At 36.6% G+C, this 17840-nt stretch overlaps 1 protein-coding gene across 1 annotated transcript in view; it reads left to right on the top strand.

Moving 5' to 3' along the window:
* The window catches only part of LOC135078176 (uncharacterized protein CG43867-like), a 409623-nt gene that overhangs the window by 100144 nt on the left and 291639 nt on the right, over positions 1-17840 (top strand). The window contains exon 3 of the mRNA XM_063972763.1: positions 14434-14798. Coding sequence (XP_063828833.1) covers positions 14647-14798 — 152 coding nt within the window. The 5' untranslated portion in view covers positions 14434-14646. The remainder of the gene's footprint in view (positions 1-14433; positions 14799-17840) is intronic.

Here is a 17840-nt window from a genome sequence, read left to right as displayed (position 1 = left end):
GCAATAAAAAAATTGTGGAGTAAAACACATAACAGATATCTCTGTGGTGTTAGAGTTGGTGTAATAAATTAAGCAACGGAAAATATTTTTTTTTTGCATCAATCCAATACTCAAGTAAAGCTGTGAGTGTATAACATTTTAGATTCTAAACTGAATTAGTGTTAATATTGCAATTTATACCCTTTTGTCAAAGACATCACTATTAGATTTGATTTTCTCGAGCATCAACTTGAAAGACAATAACAAACAAAAAAAGTTTTCCCAAAAGTGCCAACCCTAATCCAGACAGACGTTAATGAGCTGTTAGCGGCACAAAAACGCCCGTCACAATGCGAGCGATGATGTCGACAATTAGGTATAAAATAGTGATATACGAGGTAAATACCCACTAAAGAAAACAGATGTATTTTTGCTTACAGAGAAGGCGAACACTCGGTCAGCAGTAAAAGTAACGGTTGAAAATTACCGCCGCTTATTCGCGCCTGGCTGTAGCGATTGTAATGCTGGGCCATAATTTATTTAAAAATCAAACGTTATGTAAAAAAATAATTGCACGTTTTATAATACCTGTGGCGATACGTCAATTTTCAAACGGAAATTAGCCGTTACTAAAATTGAGTAACACAATTACTTATTATATAAAAAAATACTAACGTATTGTATTTGTAACGCAAGTCGCCTTTACAGACGAAGCATAATATTACGAGCATGCTATTATTGTTAATAATAATCTTCTATTATGTAAACTTATTATTATTTATGTTCATGTAGTTACATGACATATTGCTTATTTCCTCCGTCAAGCAAGACAAACCATGTTATACAGGGTGGCCCAGAAGAAAATTCACTTTTGAAAATGTAAGGAAACAAAAACTATAAATTTTTGTAGAACTTTAACTATTGCAATTTAAAGGAAATTTCATGCAAATTATTTTTAAATTTACTTTCTTTTTTAAATTTGATCGTACATGTGATTCCCTTGACGTTTACAACATTCGGTCAACATGCACAAAAATTTTGGAAAACTTTCGTTAGAGTTACCTCGAAATGGATTCAGGATGGATGAATGCTGCAGAGTTTTTGGATTATTATTAGAGTATACTCTGCTCATAACGTAACCCACAAAAAGAAGTCTGCTGGAATAAGATAAGGGCTTCTTGGTGGCAATGAGATTTCACCCCTGCTTAATTGGTTTGTTGCATCGAAAGCATGATTAATTTTTCAGAGCGCTATACTGGCATGCTGAAAAGCTTTTTGATTTCAAAGTGGCAAGATTCGCAAGGCTATGACAGGAGCACTTGGTTTCATTAAGATGGGGCTACGTGTCACACTTCAAATGAGAGCATTTAGTTGGTAAAAGACATATTCTCACAAAAAAATAATTTCAGGCAGGGGTGACATCTCCTGGCCATCAGGAAGCCCTGACCTCACTCCCGAAAACTCCTTTTTGTGTTGTTACCTCAAGAATAGAGTATACTTTTATAATCCAACAACCATGCAACAACTGAAGCTCAACATTCGGCAAAAAATGGAAAATAGGTTTCGAGGTAATTCTAACGAACGCATTTCAAGATTTTGATGTAAGTTGATCGAATGTTGTAAGCGTCAAGGAAATCTCCTGGACGATGTAATTTAATAAAGGTAAATTTCAAAATAAATTTCATTTAATTTTCTTTGAATTGTAATGAATGAAGTTCTACAAAATTACATAGACTTTTTTTCCTTGAATTTTCAAAAATGAATTTCTTTCTGGGCCACCCTGTACTAAATACGTCCCAAGCTGCCTTTCCTGAATGGCAGAATATTTTTTCCCATTTACCCAAATCGGTAAAAGCTTTGTCAATACGTCATTATAAGAAGGGACCGGAGGCTGATTTTAATGAAAATGTCAAGGAAATGCCCTAAAAAGGAATGTGATTGGATCCGAAATACGCAATTAAGAAATATTGTTTTGTTAGTAAGCTCTCTGGGCTAATTAAAAGCTCTTATCAGTGATGTAGAACTTAAAAACTTTGTTGTAGGTACTTTTCAGGAGATTTCCAGTGACTTGGCCCACTTTTAGCTTGGTCCACGGGCCAAGTCGCTGTATTGAACTTTTAAATATATTTTTTACCATTAATTGTCGCTGGAAGACTCCTTTTCAATAGGTACACAAGATAAGGATTTTTTTAACACGCGTATCTCATAATTCTGAGCAAACCTTTTGTTCAGAAATTCACAACAGTGAATTCATAAACATTATTTTTAACTTTTCCAGCAAAATGTCCAAACAGTTGATCAACTTCTGTGTGCAATGTCCAGATTTTTGTGAACTCTCTAAAGTTGTTGAGCGAATATTTTTCAGGGTGTAGTTCACTTACTTCCTGAAAATGATAAAAAAATCAAAATTATCTTTATTCGTGTAGACTAATTAAGTAAATTAGTTTACAAATCGTCAATTGCTCTCTTTCTGCGATAAAAATGTAAAGTGAAACTGTCAAAATACGAGTACATAATTATGCTGATAATCTAGGCTCTAGTATTTCTTATAGTACGAGAGCCCACGACCAAAACCATGTGTCATAGCAATACGGCAAAAACCCTATAAAATCGTTAGATTGTATGATTCTGAACCCGACTAGGTGTGTAGTAACGGTCGAAAGTGTAGCAACTGAGTGGGAGGCCATTTCTGCTGTGTCAAAAAAAAAAGACAGTCGGTATTATAGCAATACGTCTGATAGTGAAAATGTACATAGATTTTATAATTGTATTACGAAAAAGTTTGTTTTCAGACATTTTGCGCGTAGCATATAGCCTGTGCGCATTTTTGAAAATGTCAACAAATTTAGCCGACCTGTATCATAGCAATACGGATAATTATTTTTTTTAACTTTTCGTATTGCTGCCATGATTACCAAAAACCTGTTTTCAGACACTTTAAGTGTATCAAAAAGTTGTATGATAGAGAAGGTGCTACACTTAATTTGTCTGATATAAATTTTTTGCACATGTGGACAACTTATTTTATCATGTCCAACAATTTTCAGACATATTGCTATGATACCGATCGGTAAAATTTGTTAACATTTTCAAAACGGTCTCAAAATTTAATGCGTTCACATTTCCGTCTGAAAATTGTTTTGTTCGCATCAAATAACCAAAATTTACTAATAAAAAAGATTTTCAGACGTATTGCTATGAGACATTTTTTTTGTCTCATTTTTAATTTTTTTAAGTGATTTTACGGGTTTGCGCTACACCACTAACGTCTGAAAATAATGTTTCCGGTATCTCAGAACTATCATTCAACTACAGTCTGCAAATCAGACATATTGCTATGATGCAGTTCGGTAAAATTCTTTGACAATTTTGAAAATTCGGTCAGATCAAACGCTACGCGGAAAATGTCTGATATTGGTATTTTCGAGTTCAGGATAATCGTATCTATCGATTTGATGCGGTTTTGGCCGTATTGCTATGAGACAAAAATTTTGGTCGTGGGCTCTCGTACTATTAGGTAAGTCAGCCATTTTTAGATCGGAGCCATACTTATTAGCTGCTTTTGTGGACTTCATTCCGTGATGGATTCCATGGCCTCAGTTGGTGCAAGTGCAATCCATAATATGACGGATGAAGAATCATTTCTTAAGATATCTGAGATGCAACAGTACAATGTAATGATGCAAATAACAAAATTGATATTGGTGGCAAGTTATTAATTAGTAATTGTGCTATATAATACCTACTATCAAATAAGTTAAAAATATTTATAGTTCGTCTATCTATCTATATCTCACGCGACAGTCTCGAGACCACTCAACACTGCAAGTCGTAACTAGCAAACTTCGCGATGGATAGTTCCCACTTCCCACATCCAGTCTGGGAAGTATTGCCTACTTATTTCTAGGGACAGTGCAGTTTTCTCTTGGAAATAAAGTTTCAGTCTTCACAGTAATAGCTGGCGAAGATTTTGATACTTCCAGTGCGGTATATTCAGAAGTTTCTTATTTAAGTGTCTCTTGTCAGAAAATCTATTTTGCTTTTGAAATCTTACAAATTCTGGAAATTTTAATTTCGGATTAATGAAAGGGTGTAACGCCCGTATTCACAAACGATGCTTTCTTAAGTGAAGCAGCAAATCGAACGCACAGCGTTAGATTTGCTGCTTCATATATAGATAGAGCTCTGTGATTGGTTTGTGTGTCACCCTGTGCGTCCACGCGCACTGTGAGACCTCATAGTAATGTTTGTGAGTACGGGCGTGAGCCGCTGTGGAAATCCTTGCGGGGGGATGAAATGAAGAATTCATTCGTAGGCACGTTTTTAATTAGTTTTACCGTTAATTTAGATTATTTATTTGTAGTGTAGTTATTTTTAGGTATCCTACTTCCTACTAATATTATAAATACGAAAGTTTGTATGGATGTTGACATGTTTGTTATTGTTTCATGCAGAAACTACGGAATGGATTTTGATGAAACTTTGCAGTATTATTGTTGCAATAATCTATAGTCTTTCTTGAATCATATAGGCTATAATTTATAATGAACAGTGACAAATTAATTTCACGTGGGCGAAGCCGTCATCAAAACCTAGTTTGTTTGTTTGCTCCTGTTCCAAATTCCTCAACAGTTTTCGATCTAATCCTTTCTAATTGGGATGGCACAGACAGCACCCGTGACGTCAGCCGGGCAGGCTTACCGCAAGGCCCGATCGGAACTTATGGCGGCAAGATTATTGGCTTTGCCGCGCTGGAACTGCACTGGACAATTATGGCCGCGTTTTGCAAAGCTTGTTAGTTGTAGGCACGTTCACAGATATAATTAGTTGGCTGTACCTGTGGCTGTACTGTATATAGTAGTGGGCCTCTGTGTATAGTTCCAAAATACTGAACTGTGTTATCGATGACATTGACAGTGGGGCGCCACCGTCAATACCGGATCGCTGGTTCCGATTTTTGCCATGTTGGAAACCATATAGTTGAACGATGGTAGCGCCCCCCTGTCATTGAGTTTGGTGGGACAGTTCAGCGTGGTTCATCTATAAAATAAAATGGCAAATGAAAACTTCAATGTACCATAATTATGCGCTATGACTATTACACTACAGAGTACCCCCTACAACTTCACAAACTCACAAATCTTATTAAGTATAAATAAGTTTTGATTTCAGGACAAGATTGGAATCGCTTCACTACCTGCCCGTATAGGGCCGTATACAACTTCATCACAGTGTAATAATAGCAAATATTATTACACTGCATAGTCAAGTAGAGCCAACGCAATGCATCGACAAATTCAATAAAAATGTTTAATGGTGGCTTCATCTATGAAAATGGCCTAAAATGTTGACTCTGAAAACGTGAAAAAGCTTTTAAAACTTTATTTAATAATGTCATTTCAATTCTTGGTCTAAAATGTTACTTATTCAAATTCAAATCATACTGATATCAAACTGCCAATGTATCGAGTTAATAAACTCTAGTTAGTGTATATTAGTCGCCTAGTGCTCATGATACGTGCCAAGCAGCGCGGGAATCGGCTCGTTGCGCAGCTAATAAACTAATATTGCAGTCTCAGCACAGGGACGGACTAAGGCCCGTATTAAAATATTTTAGTATGAAGGCTGTTTTCTGAGCAGTTAAACACGTTCTAAATATTTGTGGTTTACTCTACTATCATTTCGAAACGTCAATCGGATTCTTCTTCTTGTCGTGTCGACAACAAACCTACACAGCGTCAGCCCAAAACTCCGCCTCAATAGTGGTGTTGTCAACTTTGTCAGTAGCGTTCATTAAATCTTCCTGCGTGTAGTTGTTTGAATACGCAGAGCACGACATCATGTACTTCGTCGACTGGGGAACAAAACCACACTTGCACTCCAAGTTTGAGCCATCCTAGAATCCCCACCTGAAAAGATTCAGATACAGAACTACAATCGGCTGAATAGTAGCGAAAGAAACTTAATTACCTACATTTGATTGTTTTTTTTTTGCCCGTTTAGTTTAGTTAACCTCTCGTGCTAAGCTACATTATATGCTTGTGTTACGAGTGGGTTCTCCACAACTGTTCAGCAGCGATTGGGTTCGAACCAGAGTTTCTCGGATCTCGAACTTTTCTGCCTTATCGGCCATCAACTCTCCGAGCTATTTGCCCCGTCCACTGCCACTTTAGCATTCTGCGGGTTATGTCGGTCTCCTACGGATCTCCTCATTTCTGATTCAATTATGCGTACCTATATTAATAGAAAATCATAATCATCCCAGGTCCGGCCCTGTCGTCAAGATACAAACGGGGATGTAATAAGCCGTAGTACACACCGCTGCATGTAGCATCTCCCAGATTGTTGAACTTCGCGATAAACTTCGAATGCACTGGGGCTACGGTGTTCTGTGTCCGACGCATAATTGACGGCTTGTATGCAGGCTCTTGTTTCCCCGAAATAACCTAATTAGCAAACGAACTTATAGAGTTAAGCTACTGTGTTTCTGTGACGTATTAATTGTATTATGGACAATAAATGATTTATTATTATGTAAATCTGTTAATTACAAAGAATACTTAAATAAAATGCAGTTACTTAAAAGTCGATAGTATAAAACTTTGTGCAACGCAAAATTTTACAGAATAACATACTGTGCTACCACCACGGCACCACGGGATAAAATATCGACTGATCAGTCACTCCAAATAGTTCTGTGTGCTTAGTGCGAGTTTGCATTGAACGTCTTCGCTAGCGAGTGCGTCAAAAATTTTTCTGAAGAATTTTAGTTCTTGAAAATATCTTCTAGGGACGCTGTATAAGTCTCATCAACAGCCCTTTACAGTCCACTGCTGGACTATGAGCCTCCTCCACTATAGTGGAGGGTTTTGCCATAATCCCCACGCTTGGCAGGCGGGTTGGAGATCGCAGTTTAAAAGATTGATGCTTTTCAGAGAGCGCTGCTGCCCATTCTCTGTTTGATGTGTAGTCCCTAAGTCGCCTCTTACGACACCCGCGGGAAGAGTAGGGGTTGGTGACAAATGTATTCTACTCTGCCGTCACCATACGGCATACAAATGTATTCTACTCTGCCGTCACCATACGGCATAAGTCAGTACTTATGTACTGTATAAGTCTATCATAATTTAATGTCATTTTTATACGCAGTCGCAAGCGAAGACGTTTGATGTAAACGCCACTAAGCCCCCTGTAATGTTTATTATTCTAATTTGTATGAATTTTTAAACAATCTCAACCAAATTTTATCTTTCCATCTCGACCTCCAAAGGATTAAATAAGGTTATCAGTTACATCTAATATTGTTAGAAAGTTAAACAAAATACAAATTATTGTAAATCACGAGTTGGGAAAGTAATTAGAACGAAACGTGCCTGAGTGTCCTAAAGCATTTTTTATCTCAACAGCATCGGACCATTCACGAAAACATTGTCAAAGTACAGTCAGGTGAGAAAAAATCGGTGTTATCATTTCTTTTATTTAACCTCCGGTTTCTGAATACAAATTTTAGCTTGAGCGTGCTCATTTTCTACTTATGTATGAACTTAAAGGCTACTTCAGTACCTAGCATGAAAATGAGCATGCTTGAGTATGCTAAAACTCTCAATACAGAAACTAATACTGAGCATAGCTAATAAATACATACATAAGGCAGAGTTGCACCATCTTACTTTTACTTTGACAAACGTCAAAAATCTGTCTAACTCCATACCAAAAACGCGGGTTATCGTTATAGTTACGGTCAAAATAAAGTGGTGCAACTCAATCTTACTGTATAAATAATTTGAAAAATAGTTTTGCCTGTATTTTTTTTTTATTTTTTTTTATTTTTTTGCCTGTATTTTTTTTTGCCAAGTTGGCTAGCGTGGGGAGTGTAGCCCCAATTCTTCTTTCGTCTCCAGTAAATTGGAGTGGATTGTGGTCTTGCTGTCGATAGCAAGATCAAGGCGTTAAGGCGACCAGGGTTTTCCAAACTATGGGTTGCGAGCGAACATTGAGTGGGCCCTGCTTGTAGAACGACACACCACCCTACAGATCCGAGTCCTTTATTTAGGCATAATGGTAACGGTTAAATTTCCTATAGGTGGGTCCCGAGTTTGGGAACTTGTATTAGATGAGTCGTAGCCCAGACAACTTTGGGAACCACTGCTCCAGACTATAGCCGTGATAATATGATGATGATAAAGATACAAAAAAAAATCCAAAAAAAACCTTGATCTATTTCAGATAAATCTTCACAAACTAATTTCACCGACTGTACAAAACAAACCTCGCAGATAATAAGCTGATAGATAAAAATGTCTACGTAGAAAAAGGGTTTGACCCCAATTCGGCCCCCAGATAGCCTGATAACATTAATCAAAGCGTAACTCCTGGGCAGGGGTCTGTCGCCAATTTTCTGGTCAACGACCTTTTAATTTTCGAAGTTAAACGGTTTTCTGTCGAACTAACGTGGAGCTAATGTGGAGAATTGAAAACTAGTACTCAATGTGTGGCCCAGTGACTCCTGTTCCTACTACAATGTGCTACTAGTCTGTATTCTTTCCAGTTTGGTTCACATTTTGAAAGCGTGAATATAACTCGAACTAGGTAGTTCGAAAAAAATAAGTGCACGTAAATAGAAAACCTTAATCCCGAGAATACCCAGATTTTATTGGCAAATGTCACTAAGGAGAAAAGGTACCAAAACTACCAATATAAATTATTAAAAATTAATATAAAAACATAACCCACCTTCTGGTGCAGTCGAGTAATAAGAGGAAAACGTGTTCTTCAGGAGGAAATTTTCGCTGTTTATCAACCAAAACGTAATCTGAACTCTCAGTTAAAGTTTTCGACATCCTGTCTACTACAGCCTGTATAAGTTGATTGAAATTCTAAGCTACCCCAACTTGGCTTAAGTTAGGGACGCTTTGGGATGTTTTGTTCAATATGGATAGTATTTTCAAATGTTTGGATTTCCTGACTTGCTGAAGGTTTTGCTTTACGTTGGAGATCCAAATCTCTTTTGAAAGGTTTGGTTTTATATTATATCAAACAGCTGCCTTGCTCAACCACAGCGAGGTATAAGGTTTGAATCTTGCTAGAGAAAAGAAATGTGTGATGAAAGTTTATTACTTATTTTTATGTGCAGAGTGCAAAGATTGAAAAAATAGAACCAAAAGTAAATCTATTGTAAAATAGAGTATTAGAGCAGCTACTATTTTTCTAGAGACGTACCTAAGTAAGGAGTTGTCCCCTACTTAGATAAAGTAACATTCGTGTTCGTGACAGGTTAAATTTCGCGATCGCTTCACGAAATGAAAAAGTTAACAAAGAACGACGAGTTCATCTTTCAAAGCTGTCACAAATATTACTATAGGTAGGGGTATAGTAATATCAATACATTGCCATTCCTGAACAAACTGTTTTCGTATCCACAGCTTCATAACAAGATATTTAAAACTTTTTTCCTAACCCGTCTTCCACACTAATTGCCTTTTCATTCCAGTTCTCATTTCATGCTCCTCCACAGTTGTGTTCCATATATCATATTTTCATTTGCCATCAAAGACCTGACCTCGCAATAAAGGATGCAATTTATTCTGCTTTTACAGTTTTAACTTTATTTTATTCCTTTTAAAGCGCACAGCGAACGGATGAAGCATTTATCTGTTATATCGGTTATTTGAAATAGTACTTTTTATTCAATACTGGCACCAAAAGAAATAAAAGCCGCTTTGAAATACGCTACGTTGGGATATCTGTGAAAACATAGAAGAAACTTTGTAACACATTTTATACTCTGAATTCAATCGAGTCATCGTAACATAACAAACATACCTTTTATTAAAATAGTAAGACACGGGTCTAATGTTTATTAATGAGTTACGTTATATTAATATTTTAGTTGAAATGGAACGCGAAAGTTTAAAATCTTATAGCTTTTATTATTTATCAATTACTCAATTGTGACAATTCACAATTGAGTATTGCATAAAATTATACTCATAATATTTTTTCGCAACTATTATTTCTCTTGGCAGATAAATTACAGACAAGAACGTTCGAAAGAGAATACTTCCCGTTCATCAAATTGCTCTATCTAATGATAGAGAAATGCTAGGCAAGGTTGTTAAACTTACTTATAATCTTAGTTTTTGTTAAGAACCTACATCATAGTGAACAACTTTAACTTGAATTTCTTAATTTAATTAACTTTAACTTCAACATCTAGTGCCTCTATCACCTCTATTGTTTTTAGGTAGGAAAAGATGTCTTTGCAGCGATGATACAAAAACTATAAAAAGCTTAAGACGTAGATTAGACAATAGGAAATGTAATAACATTTCCTATTGTTTCAATATCTATGCTTATTTCGTTCTCGTGTTCACGTACGTTTTGGATATGTGCTTGTGCGTATAGAAATGAAAAACAAAATGGGCATTCAAATTCCACTTCACAATTTCAGCGTTGAAATTTTTTGTGTCGACAAGAATTCAATAGAAAATGGCTGCTGTTTGAAAATTTGTTTCGATTGTAAATAATCGGGCTTTTCAAAACCTATTTGTTTGTGAACGTATCCAATGTAAACTAGTTTCGTTTTGTTTGAAAACCAGTATGAATTGTGATTGCCTTTGTAGTAAACTGAATGCTAAATCATATCTTCTTTCGCCACTTCTCAGCACCAGCTGATGTTGGTATGATGTGCTACCAGCTGATAGCACATCATACAAGGCAAGCTATATTTGGGTCGTGAATAAGTACCTATCCTCAAAAGGGCATATACATATTTAATATCTGTAATTAAATTCCAAATCGCCCTGTTGATAGATCTTGATAGTTGGTCGATGTGGAAATCATTGGGTATGCAGTGGACGTCCTGTGGCTGAAATGATGATGATGATGATCTGTAAAATTTTCTTAAACTGTAACTGATATTACTACAATCGCGGCTGACCATCGTTGTCTATTTGATTCCTTGTAATAATAGTTTTTAGGACGTGAATTTCCACTTTAGAGCATGGATTTTCAGCTGTTTTTTAATAACATAGTCAATATTTTAAAACAACATTATCTTCTGATCTGCTTGATATTCAGGAGGGAACAGTTGTGAAACCCTTTACCGAGAATTCAGAAGCAAATTTGAGAAGCAAACTCATCTAGCGATCTAATTTGAAATATCAAACAGCTGTATGCTGCGCTGGTGTTTTTATTTATCGGTGCTGACTCTCATTTACGCCATTTCCCGTCAGGTTTCGGTATTTCTGTCCTTTGAAACGTAATGATTTAGATGCTTATTAACATAATGGTGCGGCAAAGTTTCGTGTTTTGATGTAAATTAGTGTTGGGAATGTAACGAGGTAGTATCGATATTTTTTGTGGATAGGATGATCATTAATGGATTTTTGGTTTAAGCTTATTTGCTTAAATTAATGAACTACTTTCCAAAAATAAAGAACAGACTGGCTGATTTCATCGTCAGTCGATGTCGAAACTTAGCACGTCCTCTAGAAAAGTGTTGTGAAGAATTATTAAATCCTGAACTAAGATGACAAATCTTACTAAAGTCCTATGCTTCTAATTTGAATTCAGACCTTGACCCTCTGGCACACTCACAGTGTAAAATTAATGTCATCCCGCGCTGCATTAATGCCAGAGGTTTACAGGTGATTTACACTATCATCAAAGTCTGAATAATATCGATATTACGACTGATTAGAAACACAACACTAGTAAATTGCGGAAGAAGACACTCTGTAGTTATCATTAGTGTCGGTTTTATGTAAGCGTGAACACCACGAAGATTTGTAAAGACGTTCCTTTTGATGGATGGCTGTGTATGATACGTATGGTCTCGTTAGATGAATTATTATCCCTACTTCCTTACTAAAATAATTAAAATGGAAAGTAATGTATAAACTAATAATAATTTCTCAAATGTTATAGTGTCATGCTTCTCAATCTGGACTGTTACTTAGCTTTATTATTAGTTTTTTTTTTAAAGAGATAACTTGGAATTGTCATTCTCACTAAAATGTCTCTGGGGTGGTGGCGTAGTGAGGCGGGTCGTTACATTCCCTCCAATATGGTCGAGTGAAGCGATGGCTGGTTCACTCGTCATGTCTGTGAACAGGCGCTGCTTTCGGGGACTGGTCAATCCAAGTTATTCAAATTTATGTATGCGAGTCATTTCTACTAGTATCTTAATATGTAAGTCTAGATATTAGCACGTCACTACCTTGTTTAATATACCACGCAATCTTGTATACCCATTCTTATAAGATACACCATACAAGAATGCATGGTAAATTCAGTGAACTGCTCTTGAATCGAATGTACCTACTACTACTATTTATATTTATTTATATTAACCGGCAGACAGTGGTGACTGAGTTTGTTGCGGCGCTTCTTCTCAGCACTTGCCAAATGTTGGTCTCGAAGCGCTGGTAGGGTAAAAAGATTATGAGACATGTAGAGGCTCCTTAAGAGCAAAATGACGATTTGTAAGAACTATTTATTAGTCTAAACAAATAAAGAAATTTTGACTTTGACTTTGACTTTAATATTATAAATGCGAAAGTAACTTTGTCTGTCACACTTTTACACCTGAACCACTCAAACAATTTTGATGAACTTTGGCATAGAGATAATTTGAGTCCCGGAAATGGACATAGAATAGGTTTTATTCCGGTTTTTGAAACAGTATTTCTTTGACAGAGAAAATTGTACGCGAGCAAAGCCGCAGGCAAGAGCTAGTTAGAAATAAGTGTTTATAGAACTCGTTTGCAGTTCGCTTTTATCTTTTGGGAAGCTTAAATGCGTTGTAGTTCCGGTGATAATAAATTAACGAACTGCGAAAGAGTCTATTCAAAGAACATAAAGTATCTAATCATCTTCCCAGTAGAATTCTATTTATTCACGTAAAATAGTTTTTACTGGTTGACTAACTTATCAAGGCACAGCCAAAACTATAGAAAAACATAACCATTCCTTGGCAATCGGGTGAAAAATAACAGTACCTGACATGATTTGATGAACTTCCTATATTGTATAGGTCCTGCGACATTTTAATAGTAGTCACCATAACAGCTATAAAGCGAGATATACTCGTAAATCTAAGAAATTTAAATAAAACGATATGAAAACTACTTTAAACATTAAAAACAGTGGTAGAAACAAGCTATAAATGGGAACCGTAGATTAAATTTTTATTGCCATAGACAATAAAACTCGATTTCGGTTAACGATCATCTGTTTAGAACATCCGGTAAGCTAACTCTCCGAACAGTTGTGATTTACCCACCAAATTGGTATAATACAGGGTTGTCACTAATTACTAAGTCAGGTAAAAAGGTACTGTCGCATTTCTGTTGCAAAATCGTACTTATCTAATATTTGGAAGTAGTAGATATGTAGATAATAATTCGGCCATTGAAAAGTAGGTCTAAAATATTGCATGATGCGTGTTATTAATATAGGTATTTATAAGTAAGGCATTATAAAAGTTACAAGATAAATTGTCATTTGTAATCTATACTTCATTTGTCTATTTTAATTAAAGTTATGTGCTTCATCATCATCATTTCTGCCATAGGACGTCCACTATAGAATAGAGGCCTCCCCCAGTGATTTCCATGTTGATCGATTGGTCCAGCGCCTTCCTGCTACCTTTATCATGTTTTATGATGTCGTCAGTCCACCTTGTGGGTGGACGTCCCACGCCGCGTTTTCCGGTACGCGGCCTCCACTCCAGAACCTTGCTGCCCCATCGCGCATCGGCCGGCAGTTCTGCGTACTATGTGCCCTGCCCAGGTCATGTGCTTATCTGGAAAACTTTTTAGAAAATCTACGATTTTTCAAAGATGTTAGATCTGGCAACCCTATCCCCAGCCAAAAGTCGTTAATGTACTCCAAAATAGTTTTACGGCTGAGTAGGAGTTATTAAAACTTTGGCGGTGATTGTAAACGGTTTTATTGTTAATTATATTGTCACTTTGTTGTTATATTAAACGAAATACTGCTTTCTTATTATGTTTTGATACTGAAATTCAGTTGTTTTTTATTAAGTCATTCGCTGTCCACATCAGTAAAACGTTGTGTTTTTATTTTTTATTTTGTAAGGAATGAGCTGTATTAATTTTCATTTTGAAGTTATTTGTAAGAATGAGTCCTAGAAAATGTGCCTTTATAACACTAAAAACCAAGCGGCTTTTGTTAATAATCCTTTTAAAACGACTCATTTACATAATGGCCACAAAGAAGTCATGAAATCCTATACAAATCCACGCCCCGTTTAAGGTAACTTCTTTTCTTAGAGCTGTCAACACTACTCAAATAGACTTCCGTTAGACGCCGCTTTTGTGTTGACATTAATTTTGTCGCGTCCAAAGCTATTCCGTCCTATTGGCGACTAATTGCCTCACCTTGCCTAATCTCTCACCTACTCGTCTAACCTTTGTTTTTCTTTTTCAGCGTTCTAAAAACGGCGCGCGCAAAGCTGTGAAAATCACAATATGGCCGCCGCGTCGTTAGCGCGCCAAAAGAAACGTCAGAGCGCGCGACATCTACCGGGCGTAGGCGCGGAGTGTGTTCCAAAATCGAAATAGTTCAGTTGTGATTTAACTGTGACACTGTGGTGTCGTGATGTGATATATTTGTTAGTGTTGTGTAGTGTTAAGTGTTATAATGTCTGAGGAGCGGTCGAGGCGGTTGTCGCAGATCTTCGACCCTCTGGCGAGGTTCACCGACCTGAGCGGGGCTGGTCACTCGGCCAGTACGCCGAACAGCCCGCGGCTGATGCCGAGGCGGTCGAGGGAGCCGCCACCACCGCCACCTAGGTAAGTTGTTGCGAACTAGCTCGTTGATCGTCAATAGCGCGTGATGATGGTATGGTTGAGTGGATTGTGACGTTGACTGAAGGTAGTGGTTGAGGGTTCGATCTCCGCAAATCTATTGTTTGTTTTCTTTTTTTTAACAATGACTTGGGTTTTGGAAACTACGATTTCACCAATGGTTTTTAGAGTGGTGAGAAGGTCAACTTTTTCAAGTAAAAGTCATGTTTAAAATGCTAAATACCTATGTGATTTTTTAGCATAATAAATGCAGGAATCCTCACAAACATCACCTAAAATTCTATTTTGTAATCTTAAGTGTAAGAATAATACTTGTCCATTTGTCCAGTCAAGTTTATCGGTGAGTAATAGGTTTTCGAAGCCACGATAAGCGTGTAGATAATTTGCATACTTTTAACTTGAAATGTTTTTAAGTATGAGGATGATTAGCTCGTTTCCCAAATTAGTTACGTGATGTCAGAAGAATGTACGGAGTAACAGTGTTATTGTAGAGGTATGTTTGTCAAGATATTATTGAATATGATATGGAATAAGACGGTTTAACCACAGTAATACTTTTAAGGCTGCAGTTACGCGATTTATATGAAGAAATAGTTTTAACCTATCTCTACTAATATTATAAAGCTGAAGAGTTTGTTTGTTTGTTTATTTGAACGCGCTAATCTCAGGATCTACTGGTTCGTATTGAAAAATTCTTTCAGTGTTAGATAGCCCATTTGTCGAGGAAGGCTTATAAGCTATAATACCATCACGCTAAGAGTAATAGGTGCAGAGCAAAAATGAAAAATGTTGCGAAAACGGGTTTTCACGCGTAGGAAGTCGCGGGCACAATTAGTCGCTATATATGGTGTAAACAATAAGTGAATCTGATTCAATTATTTCAAAACTATTACTGATCCTAAAAGTTGATTGAAGTTTTGGATATATCCAGTTTATTCTGTAACCTATTATTGATACCGTTGGATAAAGCTCGTGAAGCATTTTTAGGATCAGTAACCAGTTTTACGATATCTTGTTTAGATTAGAAACAATCGAGTGAGATCACTTATCGTTTCCACCCTGTATACAGTCCGATCGTGATTTGCTATGACGCAATGTGTGAAACAGTAATGTTGGTAATTAAATATGTTACGAAGATTAACTTAAATTGGTTCCTCACTCCATAATTGTAGTGATTGTCTAGTGGTTAAACAGCTGAAATCCAAAGGGCCTTAGTTGGTTTCCCAGAGGAAGAACATAATAAATTACACTATCTAGATAGTTTGGATGGGTCGCAACTCCTGGCTCTTAACAACCAATTGTGTAAATTGTGAATAATCTGACACCAGGATTGCAACTTAACTTCTTAAAACCCACACGTTAGAAGACGAGGATTTTTTTACTATTTGAAAGTAAAACCTTGGAGGGAGGTGGACGTCTTTCGGCTGAAACGAACGAACGAGTGACTTGTCACAGGTCATTACTTTTTTCATAATACCGTGCGTGTTGATTGAGTACCTATTTATTACTTATATGGCAAATTTACTGACACTTCTGTGTTTACAACATACCCTCTCCTCTTCCATCAAAACTTTCACCTAACTATAGGCCCAGTGACATAAACCAGTTTATATTGAAACCGTCAGTTAACATGCTGTTAAACAGTTAATTGATCGGGCTGCACTTCCATCCAATTAATAGAACATATTGCTTGCGAGTTGAATTATGCACAATGTCCTGCCACCTCTATCAGGATTATCATAATGATAGGATACACATATTATTATAATAGGATCATATTACAATACGACAGCAATACCTACTATTGATTTAGTAGATGCCAGGCTGCATTGCACTTAGGCTGAGTTGCACCACCTAACTTTAACGGTAACTATTACGATAACCGGTGCTTTTTATATGGAGTATGACAGATTTTTGACATTTGTAATAAGATGGTGCAACCCAGCCTTAATGTAACGTTTCCGTAGCTTAGCAACATCAATTTAGTAGCTTAACTATGACTTAACTAACTTAAAAGTAAAAAAATATATTCTGGGACATTTTGCGCATCTTCATTTAGTCCCAAACTAAGTAGAGCTTGTACTATGGGTACCAGGGAACGGGTTAAACATACTGAAATACTTTTTTGTTTATACATATTTTACCTAGTAGTCCAGTCAATAAAGCATTATAGATGGAAAACTGTAGAACACAATTTCTGACTTCAGGACTTTATTTAGACTAGTTAGGAGGTGAACATAGCGAAAGTCCCCGCCCTTAGCCCTTGAGCCGGCGGGGAGAGGGGGGTTTAAAGGTGCCACTTTTCGGTTTTTCGCTTAATCCTCGAAAACTATGCGTCCTAGTGACATGACTACTATGAACCAAAAAAAGCATATTCAATTTGCTACAGGTGAGATAGTCAAGTTTTTCTATAAATTGTATAGTTTTCGCGGCATCTGCTCTAGAAGGTCTGTAATATTGGAAATTTTATTTTTATCTTACATGTTTCCACCAGGAGAAAATCGACTAAATCAACATTGAGCTAATATTCTAGACATGCGGGAGCATGTTAAGCCTAGTTCCAGGGAGGGGACTGCACCGTGCGTATATTTAGACGAACCAATTGGAGCCACTTTTGACTCCTCATCACTCAAAAAGTACTGTGCATTAACACTTCAAATTTAGCCCATGTGTTGAGACTTGCAAGATAAACATCAGCTTCAAATTTCATAAATATACCTCAAACTGTTCTTTAGATATTGACGTCTAAAAATCTACATGGCTGACCTATAAGACCAAATTCTAACCACTTCCAGATGACCTCGAAGGTTCAAATTTGGCATCCAGATAGTTAGTTGTGTAAATACAAAGGAACAAATAAAAAACCAGTTTTTAACATTTCACAAGTGATTGATAGATTTTAGTGGCTTAATGTCGATTTTTGAACGTCAATACCTAAATAACCGTTTGATGTATATTTATGAAATTTGAAGCTGATGTTTATCTTGCAAGTCTCAACACATGAGCCTAATTTGAAGTGTTAATGCA

Source organism: Ostrinia nubilalis, chromosome 14 (assembly GCF_963855985.1).
Source record: "Ostrinia nubilalis chromosome 14, ilOstNubi1.1, whole genome shotgun sequence".
Classification (NCBI taxonomy): Eukaryota; Metazoa; Arthropoda; class Insecta; order Lepidoptera; family Crambidae; genus Ostrinia; species Ostrinia nubilalis.
The sequence above is the reverse complement of the archived record's forward strand: the minus strand, read 5'-3'. Positions and strand labels throughout refer to the sequence as shown.